We start from the raw sequence: 18439 nt of genomic DNA, 5'->3' as shown, positions 1-18439 counted from the left end.
TGGGTGTGTAGGTTGAGCATTGCAGAGATTGGTAGTGTAATTTAATTAGACATCCTGCAAGTAGAGAAAAGTGAAAGAAGCTTTTAAATTTAACTTCAAACAATATAATTGCATGCATCTCATTTCGCTTTAATCCATATACACTTAGAAACCCTATAAGGGGTATTATTAGCCCCGACTTTAGCTCAGTTGGTAGAGCCGAGAACTATAGTTGGAGTAAAAATTTAAGCTGAAATCCTTAAGTCGCTGGTTCGAATCCGGCAGGTCAGATTTCTTTTGTTTATTTAAGGTTTGCTTTGTTCTACTTTGAAGAGTTAAACACAAAAACTGAACGCCGTTGCCGGGGATCGAACCTGGGTCTCCCGCGTGACAGGCGGGGATACTCTCCACTATACTACAACGACTTGTGCGACGCATGAATCCGAGCAGACCCAATCCAATGTGGCGCGCCATGGTACGGTGCGTGTTGCCATAAGATTTCATTTTATTATATTACTTTATGATGTAAACATTCAAGACCCATTTATATTCATATTTACATTCAATGGATTAATATAATGGACGGGACACCTTCAACAAACTAAAAGTACATTTATAAATCCAAGTAAAATATAATTATAATGTATAATAACGGGTTGGGTAGAATTGAGGAGTAAAATTAAATAATGGTTATTTTTATGATTGTTGGTCGAATTTGTATCCAGGGGACTGCAACTGCTCTGCCTTCCTGAGGGTTCGCTGTCACAGGATCGTAATCCCAGCCTTGGTCCATGCATGGCCAAGCAATGAAACATTGATATATGGTGAACTGATGAAGGGAGTGTTAATCTAATCCACAGTTGTCCTTGTCCAGGATTAGTGAAACGACCCAAGTCTTTCGCTCTATGTATTATTGAAAGACCTTGCCTTAAATCTGCATTTTCGAAATTTGACTAATTTAAGTATTCCCTTTAATTAATTTAATTTGCTATGTGTTTTGCATGCAAATTGAATTAAAATACTACTTTAATCAAATGTTAGTTACTCCGACCCTTATTATGATATTGTGCGTGTTGTGGAATGTGTAACCAAGGCATGTGATTATTAACTCCGTTTTTGTGGAATATAATTAGAGATGTTCCACTCCGCTTAAGATTCAATTCTTTTAAAGCGCTTCAATATTGCCTATTGAGGTAGAAAAATAAATAAAGGTTGATTCGAGAAACAATGTTGTGGAGGTGTTGCGACATTTGTCATTAAGAGTTAAAATTATTTGCATTATTCTAACTAACGCTAAAAATCAAAACCAAAAATTATATTTCAGAGAAACACGAATTGTTATTGGTTAACATATTTGAAGTTATGGTATATGTCATATCAATTCAGATATTGAGTGTTAATATTTCATCCAAACCTAACTCGAACTAAAATAACTTAAAATATTATTGTTAGTGTTTTATGTTACTTTCAATTTCATGTTATGCAAAAATATTAATACGCTAATTAATAATAAAATCAACAGAAAGGATAAAATTAATAAAAATAAATTTAGGAATACCTAAAGAAATTAATTCCCAAATTTTAATTAAGAAGTTTGGAAAACGTTACTTTGAAACGTACGGTTTTGGTAATTAAAGCCTTTGTTCCACTTTGAAAAAAATATATGAGGTTTTGAACTAATATAAATAACCACTTTTTAAGAGGTGTGAAATATGTTGCATATGCATCAACTTTATTCTCGTTGTGTGCAACTTAACCCTAATAATAATAATAAAGGTTGTTTGTTGGTGAATTATGAATGTTTATTTGGGTGTGTAGGTTGAGCATTGCAGAGATTGGTAGTGTAATTTAATTAGACATCCTGCAAGTAGAGAAAAGTGAAAGAAGCTTTTAAATTTAACTTCAAACAATATAATTGCATGCATCTCATTTCGCTTTAATCCATATACACTTAGAAACCCTATAAAGGGTATTATTAGCCCCGACTTTAGCTCAGTTGGTAGAGCGGAGGACTGTAGTTGGAGTAATAATCTGAGCAGGTTGGATTTCTTTTGTTTTATTTAAGCTTTGCTTTGTTCTACTTTGAAGAGTTAAACGCAAAAAACTCAACGCCGTTGCCTGGGATCGAACCCGGGTCTCCCGCGTGACAAGCGAGGATACTCACCACTATACTACAACGACTTGTGCGATGCATGCATCCGAGCAGACCCAATCCAATGTGGCGCGCCATGTACGGTGCGTGTGGCCATACGATTTCATTTTATTATATTACTTTATGATGTAAACATTCAAGACCCATTTATATTCATATTTACATTCAATGGATTAATATAATGGACGAGACACCTTCAACAAACTAAATACATTTATAAATCCAAGTAAAATATAATTATAATGTATAATAACGGGTTGGGTAGAATTGAGGAGTAAAATTAAATAATGGTTATTTTTATGATTGTTGGTCTAATTTGTATCCAGGGGACTGCAACTGCTCTGCCTTCCTGAGGGTTCAAAGTCACAGGATCGTAATCCCAGCCTTGGTCCATGCATGGCCAAGCAATGAAACATTGATATATGGTGAACTGATGAAGGGAGTGTTAATCTAATCCACAGTTGTCCTTATCCAGGATTAGTGAAACGACCCAAGTCTTTCGCTCTATGTATTATTGAAAGACCTTGCCTTAAATCTGCATTTTCAAAATTTGACTAATTTAAGTATTCCCTTTAATTAATTTAATTTGCTATGTGGTTTGCATGCAAATTGAATTAAATACTACTTTAATCAAATGTTAGTTACTCCGACCCTTATTATGATATTGTGTGTGTTGTGGAATGTGTAACCAAGGCCTGTGATTAATAACTCCCTTTTTGTGGAATATAATTAGAGATGTTCCAATCCGCTTAAGATTCAATTCTTTTATAGCGCTTCAATATTGCCTATTGAGGTAGAAAAATAAATAAAGGTTGATTCGAGAAACAATGTTGTTGAGGTGTTGCGACATTTGTCATTATGTGTTAAAATTATTTGCATTATTCAAACTAACGCTAAAAATCAAAACCAAAAATTATATTTCAAAGAAACACGTATTGTTATTGGTTAAGATATTTGAAGTTATGGTATATCTCATATCAATTTAGATATTGAGTGTTAATATTTCATCCAAACCTAACTCGAACTAAAATAACATAAAATATTATTGTTATTGTTTTATGTTACTTTCAATTTCATGTTATGCAAAAATATTAATACACTAATTAATAATAAAATCAACAGAAAGGATAAAATTAATAGAAATAAATTTAGGTATACCTAAAGAAAATAATTCTCAAATTTTAATTAAGAAGTTTGGAAAACGATACTTTGAAACGTACGGTTTTGGTAATTAAAGCCTTTGTTCCACTTTGAAAAAAATATATGTAGTTTTGAACTAATATAAATAACCACTTTTTAAGAGGTGTGAAATATGTTGCATATGCATCAACTTTATTCCCGTTGTGTGCAACTTAACCCTAATAATAATAATAAATGTTGTTTGTTGGTGAATTATGAATGTTTATTTGGGTGTGTAGATTGAGCATTGCAGAGATTGGTAGTGTAATTTAATTAGATATCATGCAAGTAGAGAAAAGTGAAAGAAGCTTTTAAAATTAACTTCAAACAATATAATTGCAGGCATCTCATTTCGCTTTAATCCATATACACTTAGAAACCCTACAACCCTATAAAGGGTATTATTCGCCCCAACTTTAGCTTAGTTGGTAGAGCGTAGGACTGTAGTTGGAGTAATAATCTGAGCTGAAATCCATAGGTCGCTCGTTCGAATCCGGCAGGTTGGATTTCTTTTGTTTTATTTAAGCTTTGCTTTGTTCTACTTTGAAGAGTTAAACGCAAAAACTCAACGCCGTTGCCGGGGATCGAACCCGGGTCTCCCGCGTGACAGGCGGGGATACTCACCACTATACTACAACGACTTATGCGACGCATGCATCCGAGCAGACCCAATCCAATGTGGCGCGCCACGGTACGGTGCGAGTGGCCATAAGATTTCATTTTATTATATTACTTTATGATGTAAACATTCAAGACCCATTTATATTCATATTTACATTCAATGGATTAATATAATGGATGAGACACCTTCAACAAACTAAATACATTTATAAATCCAAGTAAAATATAATTATAATGTATAATAACGGGTTGGGTAGAATTGAGGAGTAAAATTAAATAATGGTTATTTTTATGACTGTTGGTCTAATTTGTATCCAGGGGACTGCAACTGCTCAGCCTTCCTGAGGGTTCACTGTCACAGGATCGTAATCCCAGCCTTGGTCCATGCATGGCCAAGCAATGAAACATTGATATATGGTGAACTGATGAAGGGAGTGTTAATCTAATCCACAGTTGTCCTTATCCAGGATTAGTGAAACGACCCAAGTCTTTCTCTCTATGTATTATTGACAGACCTTGCCATAAATCTGCATTTTCAAAATTTGACTAATTTAAGTATTCCCTTTAATTAATTTAATTTGCTATGTGTTTTGCATGCAAATTGAATTAAAGTACTACTTTAATCAAATGTTAGTTACTCCGACCCTTATTATGATATTGTGCGTGTTGTGGAATGTGTAACCAAGGCATGTGATTAATAACTCCCTTTTTGTGGAATATAATTAGAGATGTTCCACTCCGCTTAAGATTCAATTCTTTTATAGCGCTTCAATATTGCCTATTGAGGTAGAAAAATAAATAAAGGTTTATTCGAGAAACAATGTTGTTGAGGTGTTGCAACATTTGTCATTAAGAGTTAAAATTATTTGCATTATTCAAACTAACGCTAAAAATCAAAACCAAAAATTATATTTCAAAGAAACACGTATTGTTATTGGTTAAGATATTTGAAGTTATGGTATATCTCATATCAATTTAGATATTGAGTGTTAATATTTCATCCAAACCTAACTCGAACTAAAATAACATAAAATATTATTGTTAGTGTTTTATGTTACTTTCAATTTCATGTTATGCAAAAATATTAATACGCTAATTAATAATAAAATCAACAGAAAGGATAAAATTAATAGAAATAAATTTAGGTATACCTAAAGAAAATAATTCTCAAATTTTAATTAAGAAGTTTGGAAAACGATACTTTGAAACGTACGGTTTTGGTAATTAAAGCCTTTGTTCCACTTTGAAAAAAATATATGTAGTTTTGAACTAATATAAATAACCACTTTTTAAGAGGTGTGAAATATGTTGCATATGCATCAACTTTATTCCCGTTGTGTTCAACTTAACCCTAATAATAATAATAAAGGTTGTTTGTTGGTGAATTATGAATGTTTATTTGGGTGTGTAGATTGAGCATTGCAGAGATTGGTAGTGTAATTTAATTAGATATCATGCAAGTAGAGAAAAGTGAAAGAAGCTTTTAAAATTAACTTCAAACAATATAATTGCAGGCATCTCATTTCGCTTTAATCCATATACACTTAGAAACCCTACAACCCTATAAAGGGTATTATTCGCCCCAACTTTAGCTTAGTTGGTAGAGCGTAGGACTGTAGTTGGAGTAATAATCTGAGCTGAAATCCATAGGTCGCTGGTTCGAATCCGGCAGGTTGGATTTCTTTTGTTTTATTTAAGCTTTGCTTTGTTCTACTTTGAAGAGTTAAACGCAAAAACTCAACGCCGTTGCCGGGGATCGAACCCGGGTCTCCCGCGTGACAGGCGGGGATACTCACCACTATACTACAACGACTTATGCGACGCATGCATCCGAGCAGACCCAATCCAATGTGGCGCGCCACGGTACGGTGCGTGTGGCCATAAGATTTCATTTTATTATATTACTTTATGATGTAAACATTCAAGACCCATTTATATTCATATTTACATTCAATGGATTAATATAATGGATGAGACACCTTCAACAAACTAAATACATTTATAAATCCAAGTAAAATATAATTATAATGTATAATAACGGGTTGGGTAGAATTGAGGAGTAAAATTAAATAATGGTTATTTTTATGACTGTTGGTCGAATTTGTATCCAGGGGACTGCAACTGCTCAGCCTTCCTGAGGGTTCACTGTCACAGGATCGTAATCCCAGCCTTGGTCCATGCATGGCCAAGCAATGAAACATTGATATATGGTGAACTGATGAAGGGAGTGTTAATCTAATCCACAGTTGTCCTTATCCAGGATTAGTGAAACGACCCAAGTCTTTCTCTCTATGTATTATTGACAGACCTTGCCATAAATCTGCATTTTCAAAATTTGACTAATTTAAGTATTCCCTTTAATTAATTTAATTTGCTATGTGTTTTGCATGCAAATTGAATTAAAGTACTACTTTAATCAAATGTTAGTTACTCCGACCCTTATTATGATATTGTGCGTGTTGTGGAATGTGTAACCAAGGCATGTGATTAATAACTCCCTTTTTGTGGAATATAATTAGAGATGTTCCACTCCGCTTAAGATTCAATTCTTTTATAGCGCTTCAATATTGCCTATTGAGGTAGAAAAATAAATAAAGGTTTATTCGAGAAACAATGTTGTTGAGGTGTTGCAACATTTGTCATTAAGAGTTAAAATTATTTGCATTATTCAAACTAACGCTAAAAATCAAAACCAAAAATTATATTTCAAAGAAACACGTATTGTTATTGGTTAAGATATTTGAAGTTATGGTATATCTCATATCAATTTAGATATTGAGTGTTAATATTTCATCCAAACCTAACTCGAACTAAAATAACATAAAATATTATTGTTAGTGTTTTATGTTACTTTCAATTTCATGTTATGCAAAAATATTAATACGCTAATTAATAATAAAATCAACAGAAAGGATAAAATTAATAAAAATAAATTTAGGTATACCTAAAGAAAATAATTCTCAAATTTTAATTAAAAAGTTTGGAAAACGATACTTTGAAACGTACGGTATTGGTAATTAAAGCCTTTGTTCCACTTTGAAAAAAATATATGTAGTTTTGAACTAATATAAATAACCACTTTTTAAGAGGTGTGAAATATGTTGCATATGCATCAACTTTATTCTCGTTGTGTGCAACTTAACCCTAATAATAATAATAAAGGTTGTTTGTTGGTGAATTATGAATGTTTATTTGGGTATGTAGATTGAGCATTGCAGAGATTGGTAGTGTAATTTAATTAGACATCCTGCAAGTAGAGAAAAGTGAAAGAAGCTTTTAAAATTAACTTCAAACAATATAATTGCAGGCATGTCATTTCGCTTTAATCCATATACACTTAGAAACCCTATAAAGGGTATTATTAGCCCCGACTTTAGCTCAATTAGTAGAGTGGAGGACTGTAGTTGGAGTAATAATATGAGCTGAAATCCTTAGGTCGCTGGTTCAAATCCGGCAGGTCGGATTTCTTTTGTTTATTTAAGCTTTGCTTTGTTCTACTTTGAAGAGTTAAACGCAAAAACTCAACGCCGTTGCCGGGGATCAAACCCGGCTCTCCCGCGTGACAGGCAGGGATACTCACCACTATACTACAACGACTTATGCAACGCATGCATCCGAGCAGACCGAATCCAATGTGGCGCGCCATGGTACGGTGCGTGTGGCCATACGATTTCATTTTATTATATTACTTTATGATGTAAACATTCAAGACCCATTTATATTCATATTTACATTCAATCGATTAATATAATGGACGGGACACCTTCTACAAACTAAAAGTACATTTATAAATCCAAGTAAAATATAATTATAATGTATAATAACGAGTTGGGTAGAATTGAGGAGTAAAATTAAATAATGGTTATTTTTATGATTGTTGGTCGAATTTGTATCCAGGGGACTGCAACTGCTCTGCCTTCCTGAGGGTTCACTGTCACAGGATCGTAATCCCAGCCTTGGTCCATGCGTGGCCAAGCAATAAAACATTGATATATGGTGAACTGATTTAGGGAGTGTTAATCTAATCCACAGTTGTCCTTGTCCAGGCTTAGTGAAACGACCCAAGTTTTTCGCTCTATGTATTTTTGAAAGACCTTGCCTTAAATCTGCATTTTCAAAATTTGACTAATTTAAGTATTCCCTTTAATTAATTTAATTTGCTATGTGTTTTGCATGCAAATTGAATTAAAATACTACTTTAATCAAATGTTAGTTACTCCGACCCTTATTATGATATTGTGCGTGTTGTGGAATGTGTAACCAAGGCATGTGATTAATAACTCCCTTTTTGTGGAATATAATTAGAGATGTTCCACTCCGCTTAAGATTCAATTCTTTTATAGCGCTTCAATATTGCCTATTGAGGTAGAAAAATAAATAAAGGTTGATTCAAGAAACAATGTTGTTGAGGTGTTGCGACATTTGTCATTAAGAGTTAAAATTATTTGCATTATTCAAACTAACGCTAAAAATCAAAACCAAAAATTATATTTCAGAGAAACACAGATTGTTATTGGTTAAGATAATTGAAGTTATGGTATATCTCATATCAATTCAGATATTGAGTGTTAATATTTCATCCAAACCTAACTCGAACTAAAATAACTTAAAATATTATTGTTAGTGTTTTATGTTACTTTCAATTTCATGTTATGCAAAAATATTAATACGCTAATTAATAATAAAATCAACAGAAAGGACAAAATTAATAAAAATAAATTTAGGTATACCTAAAGAAAATAATTCTCAAATTTTAATTAAGAAGTTTGGAAAACGATACTTTGAAACGTACGGTATTGGTAATTAAATCCTTTGTTCCACTTTGAAAAAAATATATGTAGTTTTGAACTAATATAAATAACCACTTTTTAAGAGGTGTGAAATATGTTGCATATGCATCAACTTTATTCTCGTTGTGTGCAACTTAACCCTAATAATAATAATAAAGGTTGTTTGTTGGTGAATTATGAATGTTTATTTGGGTATGTAGATTGAGCATTGCAGAGATTGGTAGTGTAATTTAATTAGACATCCTGCAAGTAGAGAAAAGTGAAAGAAACTTTTAAAATTAACTTCAAACAATATAATTGCAGGCATCTCATTTCGTTTTAATCCATATACACTTAGAAACCCTATAAAGGGTATTATTAGCCCCGACTTTAGCTCAGTTGGTAGAGCGGAGGTCTGTAGTTGGAGTAATAATCTGAGCTGAAATCCTTAGGTCGCTGGTTCAAATCCAGCAGGTCGGATTTCTTTTGTTTATTTAAGCTTTGCTTTGTTCTACTTTGAAGAGTTAAACGCAAAAACTCAACGCCGTTGCCGGGGATCAAACCCAGGTCTCCCGCGTGACAGGCGGGGATACTCACCACTATACTACAACGACTTATGCAACATATGCATCCGAGCAGACCGAATCCAATGTGGCGCGCCATGGTACGGTGCGTGTGGCCATACGATTTCATTTTATTATATTACTTTATGATGTAAACATTCAAGACCCATTTATATTCATATTTACATTCAATCGATTAATATAATGGACGGGACACCTTCAACAAACTAAAAGTACATTTATAAATCCAAGTAAAATATAATTATAATGTATAATAACGAGTTGGGTAGAATTGAGGAGTAAAATTAAATAATGGTTATTTTTATGATTGTTGGTCGAATTTGTATCCAGGGGACTGCAACTGCTCTGCCTTCCTGAGGGTTCACTGTCACAGGATCGTAATCCCAGCCTTGGTCCATGCGTGGCCAAGCAATGAAACATTGATATATGGTGAACTAATGAAGGGAGTGTTAATCTAATCCACAGTTATCCTTGTCCAGGATTAGTGAAACGACCCAAGTCTTTCGCTCTATGTATTATTGAAAGACCTTGCCTTAAATCTGCATTTCAAAATTTGACTAATTTAAGTATTCCCTTTAATTAATTTAATTTGCTATGTGTTTTGCATGCAAATTGAATTAAAATACTACTTTAATCAAATGTTAGTTACTCCGACCCTTATTATGATATTGTGCGTGTTGTGGAATGTGTAACCAAGGCATGTGATTAATAACTCCCTTTTTGTGGAATATAATTAGAGATGTTCCACTCCGCTTAGAGATGGTCCCAAAAGAGATGTTCCATGTCTGCAACACTTTCATTTGAGAGCATTTTGAAATCTTCAAACTTCTTCATGGCGATTGTGAGCTTATTGTCTTTTTCTTGTTCATCTCCTTCGCCAATCTTAATAAGAGTTTCCCATATTTCTTTGGCAGTGGCACACTTTCGGATCTTCGGAAATATTGTATCATCAACGGCTTTGAATAGAATATCCTTGGCAATATTGTCAAGATTATTCCGCGTTCTATCGTCCGGTGTCCATTCCGGTTTTGGCTTTTGTACGTACTGTGGAGCATCCGTGGATAGGACAAACGCTGTATTGATTTTTAATATTTCTATAGGGCCAGTGGAAATAACTTCCCACATTTCATCGTGTATGGCCAATAAGTGTACCTGCATACGAACTTTCCAATCATCAAATTTATCAAGAGAAAATAATAGATTTTGTGCTAAATCTTTCTTCATCATCATCACGAGAGATATGAAAGATTAATCCAATTCACACACTTGTAGAATGGATCAGCCTAGCAGTCAAAAACAGTTAACCCAGTTAGGCAACGTGTTTTAATACCAAAGGTTGGTATAAACTGACTCAAATAGGCTATAGGCTCTGATACCAATTGTTGGTCCCAACAGAGGTAAGGTGAAAGTCTAGAGGGGGGGGGGGGGTGAATAGACTTTCAAACTTTTTCGCACAGCACAACAATTGCTAAGCCAGAGATAAACCAAAACTCTTAACTAGATTGTTAGAGTATGGTGCACAGCGGAAATAAATAAACATAAAGTGTGTGTGAGATTGTGTGAGCAGTATATCTCGTGTAGAGCAAATATGTAAAGAGCGGTAAGTAAAGAAAGCAGTAAAGAACACAAGACAATTATAGTGGTTCGCGAGGTGGTGTAATCCTCCTACTCCACTTGCTCTTATCTCCAAGAGCAATTCACTATATCTACCACTCCTTGGTTCCAAGATACAATGAATTTCCGTGATCTAGTGCTTTGATCACAAAGCCCGCACTAATCACGCCCAGTGACACCACACTGCTGCTTCGGGTTTCACGTCGCCGCGCTACTATCCCAGGATTTCACGACTCCGCGTTACTTTCCCCCCGTCTTCCACACTCCGGTAGAAACGTATCCCGTGATCTGGTGCTTTGATCACCAAGCCCACACCAATCACGCCCAGTGCCTCCGACACTGCTGCTTCGGATCTCACAGCTCCGTGTGACAATCCAGGATTTCACAGCTTCGTGCTACTTTCCTCCATTCTCTTGTTTTGCTCCAAAACAAGTGTTGTCTTGCTTCCAACTTCTGAGACTCTGTAGATGATCTTCAATGATGCGCAGGTCTCTTTGATGAAGATAAACACTCTGGAATGATTTCTCTTGATAGCTCTGAGTGTTTTTTCTCTTTGAATATATCAAGTAAAGCACTTGATATTTTTGCTCTGCTTTGCTCTGTTTAAGAACTCTCAGAATATTTCTCTTTTGAAGCTCTCTGAGCTCTTTTTCTTTTCTCACTTCTCACTTGAAGATTTTTGGTATGCTCTGTACCCAATGAGATTTTTGCTCTATGCTCTTTTCAAGCTTAATTGCTCTATTCGATCTCTTGATGAGTTTCGAATTTTCTGCTCTCTTGTTCGTAAGTTCCCCGTCTTCAAGTCTTCATATCTTCATCATTTTATAGCTGGTAATGAGAATCTGTCCGTTGGAAAGAGACGCTCTCATTTTTGAAATCTTGTATCTTTTTGTCAGAGATCTTATCTTATCTTCTGCAAAGATGTCAGAAAGGATAAGCTAGCCGTTGTTAGAGCTTCATCTCCATGTAAATGAGCTCCCAAACTTCATCTGATATTCCTTTGGTTTAACGTTGAGTGGGAATATTTGGGTGTAGAACGGCTTCTCTGATCAGCTCTGAAGTGGTCTTTGTATCTTTGGGATTTAAAAATATTCATCAATTTAATCCCATACTAGTTAAACTAGTATTTTTCCTTGTGAGAATATTTTCACTGTAAGTTCATCTTCATCTTCTTCATTCTCACGTCTGGGTGTTCTCAGACTTCAAACTGGCTTTGAACTTCCACCCAATTTGAATTTTTCCTTTGTAATTGACACCCAATTTCAATTGGCTTGTAATTGGCACCCAATTTGAATTTCTCCATTGTAATTGGCTCCCAATTGACTTTGACTTGCAATTGGCTCCCAAACTGCTCCTGGTGCTTTCAATTGCTTCCCAATTTGAATTGTTGACTTTAATTAATGAAAGAATATCTCTGTTATTCAACTCTAGAATAAAACACTGCTATTTATACAATAGAGACTAGCTAGAAGATAGGAAACAACCACACAATTAACTCTAACTACAGCATTACACTCTAACAAATTGATATGACTAATACTCCCCCTCAAGCTGACGGGGGACAAGGGACCACGCCTAGCTTGAACCGCAAATCACAATAGCGCTTCGTAGCTAGGGGTTTAGTAAATATATCTGCGAGTTGATCATGAGTCGAGACAAAATTCACTTTCAACTGACCCGTGCTGACCCTATCCCGGACAAAATGGTAGTCGACCTCTACGTGCTTGGTTCGTGCATGAAACACTGGGTTGGAGCACAGATAAGTTGCTCTTAAGTTGTCACACCACAACACAGGCACCGTCTGGGATTGTAACCCGAGTTCTCGTAAAAGTGACTCTATCCAGGTGACTTCGGCTGCAACATCGGCAAGCGCTTTGTATTCGGCTTCTGTAGACGATCGTGCGACCATACGCTGTTTTTGAGACACCCATGAAACCAGGTTGGGGCCTAAAAACACAGCATATCCCGCAGTAGACTTGCGATCTGTCGAACACCCGGCCCAATCTGAATCGGAAAAGGCATGCACCACTGGAGTTGGTGCCGGAGTTAGCCGCAGACCAAGGTGTTGTGTACCTTGCACATAGCGAAGGACTCGCTTAAGTGACACCCAATGCTCCTCTGTTGGCTTATGCATAAATTGGCACAAGCGATTTACCGCGAACGAAAGGTCGGGCCGTGTAATCAAAAGATACATCAAGGACCCAACTAGACGCCTGTACGCCGTTGGATCATCTAGCAGTGGGGAGTCGGACGTGACCGCAGTGTTGTACGCCATTGGTGTAGAAACGTCTTTGCACGTACCCATTCCGGCCTTCTTGAGTAACTCAGCTATGTATCGTCGTTGTGAGAGCAGCAGCGCACCCTCTGTGTATATAGCTTCGACCCCTAAAAAGAATCGGGGTAACCCGAGGTCTCGAATTCGAAAGGTCGTCGCCAGCTGCTTCATCACATTGTCAATCATGTCAGGATTGTTGCCGAGTAGCAGGATATCATCGACGTAAACCAGGATGTACATACGGATTTGCCCTGAGTCAAAGATGAACAAGGAGACGTCCGTTTTCGAGGAACGGAACCCCACCTATAGCAAGAAATCGTGTAACCTCTTGAACCACGCACGCGGCGCTTGCTTAAGCCCGTACAGAGAGCGCTGCAATTTACATACGTGATCCGGATAGCTAGGATTCGCGTAGCCAGGTGGCTGGCGCATGTATATATCTTCTTCAATACGACCATTCAGGAAAGCGTTATGGACGTCTAACTATCGCATGGTCCAGTTGGCAGACACAGCGAAAGCTAGTAACAGCCGGATAGTGGTCGGTTTGACCACGGGGCTGTACGTTTCCAAATAATCCTGACCGGGGATTTGATTGAACCCCTTGGCTACAAGTCGAGCTTTGTAACGCTCGACAGTACCGTCAGACTTCCGCTTAACGCGGAAAACCCACTTGCTACCTATTACATTCATATAACTTTTGATAGGTACAAGTTGCCAAGTATTGTTCTGCAGTAAGGCGTTGAATTCGGCATCCATTGCAGCACGCCACTCAGGCCGCTTCACGGCTTGCGTATGACAGGTAGGTTCGTCATCATCCACCGAAGCTACTAAGGCAGTCGGACGTCGCTTCATGTGTGTCGTGGTTGGAAGCTGCATGCCGTGGGTGCGGATGGTCGACCTGACGCGCCGTCGTCTGCCAGTCGTGGTGGACGACGTCGTCGGTTGATGAGTCGACGACGCCGTTGCTGTTGCTGACGTGGAGCGGGACTGCACAGCAGGTTGGCTCGGAAGACGGGCCATCGCGGGGGCTGTTGACGCAGCAGTCTGGCTCGGTGGTTGTGGCCTAGGAGGACGTCGAAGTTGAGTTGGCCGATCAGGTTGCACAGAATTCTGGATTGGCCGAACAGGTGGCATGACATTCAGGGTTGGTGGAAGTTGTATAGGTGCACGAGCCCATGGTGATGAAGTAGGCATAGCTGGAACAGTAACACGCCGTGGAACATGTTGGAATGGAAAAACATCCTCATTGAAGCGAACGTGCCTGGCATAATATACCCGTCCAGTCTCTCTGTCCAAGCACCTGTAACCAAGAATAGATTCTGGGTACCCCAGAAATACACAAGAAGTGGACCTAAAGTCCATTTTATGTTTGTTATACGGACGGAGACACGGGAAGCACTCGCATCCAAATACCCGTAATAAGTGATAATTGGGTGATTTGTGATGCAAGCGGGAGTAGGGACTGATATTTTGTGTAACTGTGGACGGGAGGCGGTTAATTAAGTGAACCGCAGACTCAAACGCGAAAGGCTAGTATTTCTGTGGAACATGACTTTGGGCTAGTAAGGTGAGCCCGGTTTCTACCACGTGGCGGTTACTCTGCTCTACACGCCCATTTTGTTCGTGGGTATGTGGAGCTGATTGGCGGTGCGCAATCCCCGCGGTGGTAAAAACCGTATGAAGTTTACGGTACTCCCCACCCATATCTGATTGAATACATTTTATTTTGGTTGCAAAATAATTTTCCACATATGTGCGAAACTTGGAGAACACAGAATAAATATCAGACTTTAACTTTAGCGGGTAATAAGAAATAAACCGCGAAAAGTCATCAACAAAAAGAACGAAATACTTGAAACCATCTACTGACGGGACCGGAGCTGGTCCCCAAATGTCCGTAAATACTAAATCAAGTACACTTTGACTAGATTGTTCAATTCGGGCCAATGGGAAGCGCGCAGACTTGCCCAGTTGGCATGCTGTACATAGCTTATTTAAAGATGAAAAAGAACCATCGACCGGACAACCAGAAAGAACCTGACGCAATACGCGTGAGTGCGGGTGCCCGAGACGATTATGCCATATTCGGGGCGACACTTTGGTGGAAACTAACGCAACCGGGGAAGTTTGTGCGAGTGCGTACATCCCGCCACGACTAGGACCGCTAAGTAGAACCTGCTTGGTTGAACGATCCTTCACAAAAAAATGGGAAGGGTGAAACTCAAAATACACGTCATTATCACGTGTGAACTTATGTACAGATAAAAGAGAAGCTTGTAATTTAGGAACATGAAGAACTCTATTTAGCAACAGTGACCGGGAACTTGACGGTAAAGCAACTGAACCTGTGTTCAAGATCGACAGACCTGAACCATCGCCAACACGCAATGTTTCATCTCCGCCATACTGCTCCACATGATTCAGGGCCGCCCAATTAGGTGTGGCATGAGCGTTGGCCCCGGTGTCGGGAAACCAGACGTTAGAGAAGGGCGCTGTGTTGAAATCCTCCTGAGCCTGATGGGTGGTCATATGAGCCTGCGGCGGAGGGCCCGTGTAGTGACCGGGGTGCGACGGTGGTGGGTGTTGGGCGTTGACATCGACGAACCGTCGATAGCAGGTAAGGGCCGTGTGGCCGGTTGCATCACAAAGCTGGCAGCGTACTGCACCTCCGCGACCTCTTTGACCACGGTTGCGACCGCAATTATTATTATAGCGGCCACGACCACGGTTATTGTTAGAAGAAGAAGCCGACGGATGTTGCGCAACCATGGCCGCCGGCGGATGTTGCGGAAGATGCGACGAGGCAGATTCCTCCGGGAACAAATAGTGGTGAGTGGTCAAGAGGTCTGCTACTTCCGGGATAGTAAGAGGTGCCCTCTTGGTAGTGAGAGAGGCGATGAGACCCCGGTACTCTGGTCGGAGACCTCGAAAAATGTGTAAATTCTGTTCATCCAGCTCGATCGACCGTCCTGCCTGGGCAAGTTGTTCGACCAGCACTTGCACCCTGCCCAGATACTCTGCTGGAGTGGAGTCGCCTTGCCGGAGACCTTGTAGTTGGGACAAAAGGCTCAGCGATCGCGCCCGTGACGCAGAGCCAAGAGCGGTTTCAACGGAAGTCCACACCGAGCGGGATGTGTTGTGACCAACAGCGAGGTAGAGAACCTCTTCTGCCATGGACGACATGAGCATACTCAATATAGATTGGTCCTGTTGGACCCAAATGGCGTGGAGAGGATTGATGGCTGGTGTGGTCGACGTGCCGGCGAGCGTTTCAGGCGGACATGGGAGAGTTCCGTCCACGTAACCGTATAGATTCTGGCCACGTAGGAACGGCACGAGTTGTGCCCTCCAGAAAAGGTAGTTGGTGGCAGTGAGTTTTAGGGAGATATAGTGGTGGGCTTGGTGTAACATATTCGGTTGTCGATGGTCGGCGCCGGCGCCGGCAACCGCATCAGTAGAACCGCCGGTGGAGTCGGCAATGGGAGATGGGTTTTCATCGGTGGCCATAGGATCGACTAGGCTAAACTGATACCAAATTAATGAAAGAATATCTTTGTTATTCAACTCTAGAATAAAACACTGCTATTTATACAATAGAGACTAGCTAGAAGATAGGAAACAACCACACAATTAACTCTAACTACAGCATTACACTCTAACAAACTTATATGACTAATAACTTTGACTTCGAAATTGGCTCCTAGACTTCTCCTGGTATTGAATTTCATCTCAATTCAATTTGATCTCCATGTCTTCTTTGAATCGGTCCCCAACTTAAAATTGCATCCCATACTACAACCTCAATTGGCTCCCATCCCATACTACAACCTCAATTGGCTCCCAATTTCAATTCTACATTGGCTCCCATCCCATCCCAATTTCAATTCTACATTGGCTCCCATCCCATCCCAATTTCAATTCTACATTGGCTCCCATCCCATCCCAATTTCAATTCTACATTGGCTCCCATCTTGAATTGATTCTCATGTGAAACTTGCTCCCAATTTTAATTGATTTCAATTTCTCTGAAACTGGCTCCCAATTTCAATTGCTTCGAACTAGCTCCCAATTTTAATTGCTATGAAATCGGCTCCCAATTCCTTTGAATTGGCTCCAAGTGCAATTGCATCTCAATTGCCACCCAAGTGAAATTGCTTCCCAATTTCCACTTGTAATCGGCACCCAAAGCTTAAACTAGCGCCCAACTCCATCAGATTAATTTAATTTGGCTTCTCAAATTTTACCTTGTAAAATTATTGATGGCGAGTTTTGAACTTAAGCTATTTCACATAATATATCAAGCATCATCCACTTCGTCCATACAGCTTTTGATTAAATCTCCAATCATATTTGATGTACTCCTTTCTTTCCATAGATGCTTGATCTCCAAATCAATTTCATGCATTCTTCCAACATTAATTTTCTTCACGAAAATTCTTCTGGGATATCTTCTTTGAGTAGCATTGACGTGAATTATTGTATAATTCATCTTCTTCTTCAATTTGTCATTTTCTCCAGACAAATTCTTGATTTTCGGCTTTATATCTTCTTCTTCTATTTTTATCCATCTTCCTCTGTTTTTCTCTTTTCATATTTAAATAATTTCCCGATCATGGTCTAAGACTCTACTAGACCTATTAAATAAAATTGGGGGATCTACAAATACAAATTTGGCATATTAAAACCATGACACTTTATTCCTAACAATTACATTATGATGTAAACATTCAAGACCCATTTATATTCATATTTACATTCAATGGATTAATATAATGGACGAGACACCTTCAACAAACTAAATACATTTATAAATCCAAGTAAAATATAATTATAATGTATAATAACGGGTTGGGTAGAATTGAGGAGTAAAATTAAATAATGGTTATTTTTATGATTGTTGGTCGAATTTGTATCCAGGGGACTGCAACTGCTCTGCCTTCCTGAGGGTTCACTGTCACAGGATCGTAATCCCAGCCTTGGTCCATGCGTGGCCAAGCAATGAAACATTGATATATGGTGAACTGATGAAGGGAGTGTTAATCTAATCCACATTTGTCCTTGTCCAGGCTTAGTGAAACGACCTAAGTCTTTCGCTCTATGTATTATTGAAAGACCTTGCCTTAAATCTGCATTTTCAAAATTTGACTAATTTAAATATTCCCTTTAATTAATTTAATTTGCTATGTGTTTTGCATGCAAATTAAATTAAAATACTACTTTAATCAAATGTTAGTTACTTCGACCCTTATTATGATATTGTCCGTGT

The 18439-nt window shown here is 38.3% G+C and overlaps 1 protein-coding gene and 7 non-coding genes across 8 annotated transcripts; 2 read left to right on the top strand and 6 right to left on the bottom strand.

Moving 5' to 3' along the window:
- Positions 1 to 174: 174 nt before the first annotated feature.
- Positions 175 to 270, top strand: TRNAY-AUA. The gene is made up of 2 exons: positions 175 to 211; positions 235 to 270. It is a non-coding gene; the product is annotated as a tRNA-Tyr (tRNA).
- Positions 271 to 332: 62 nt separating this feature from the next.
- Positions 333 to 404, bottom strand: TRNAD-GUC. Its single transcript has one exon. It is a non-coding gene; the product is annotated as a tRNA-Asp (tRNA).
- Positions 405 to 2088: 1684 nt separating this feature from the next.
- Positions 2089 to 2160, bottom strand: TRNAD-GUC. The gene has a single exon. It is a non-coding gene; the product is annotated as a tRNA-Asp (tRNA).
- A 1719-nt stretch (positions 2161 to 3879) lies between these two features.
- Positions 3880 to 3951, bottom strand: TRNAD-GUC. The gene has a single exon. It is a non-coding gene; the product is annotated as a tRNA-Asp (tRNA).
- A 1721-nt stretch (positions 3952 to 5672) lies between these two features.
- On the bottom strand, positions 5673 to 5744 carry TRNAD-GUC. Its single transcript has one exon. It is a non-coding gene; the product is annotated as a tRNA-Asp (tRNA).
- Positions 5745 to 9084: 3340 nt separating this feature from the next.
- TRNAY-GUA lies at positions 9085 to 9180 on the top strand. The gene is made up of 2 exons: positions 9085 to 9121; positions 9145 to 9180. It is a non-coding gene; the product is annotated as a tRNA-Tyr (tRNA).
- Positions 9181 to 9242: 62 nt separating this feature from the next.
- On the bottom strand, positions 9243 to 9314 carry TRNAD-GUC. The gene has a single exon. It is a non-coding gene; the product is annotated as a tRNA-Asp (tRNA).
- Positions 9315 to 12444: 3130 nt separating this feature from the next.
- Positions 12445 to 13413, bottom strand: LOC109164073 (uncharacterized mitochondrial protein AtMg00810-like). The gene has a single exon (XM_019312829.1). It carries the CDS (start codon positions 13411 to 13413, stop codon positions 12445 to 12447), a length of 969 nt encoding a protein of 322 aa, XP_019168374.1.
- Positions 13414 to 18439: the final 5026 nt, after the last annotated feature.

This window comes from Ipomoea nil, unplaced genomic scaffold, assembly GCF_001879475.1.
Source record: "Ipomoea nil cultivar Tokyo-kokei standard unplaced genomic scaffold, Asagao_1.1 scaffold3056, whole genome shotgun sequence".
Taxonomy (NCBI): Eukaryota; Viridiplantae; Streptophyta; class Magnoliopsida; order Solanales; family Convolvulaceae; genus Ipomoea; species Ipomoea nil.
The sequence above is the reverse complement of the archived record's forward strand: the minus strand, read 5'-3'. Positions and strand labels throughout refer to the sequence as shown.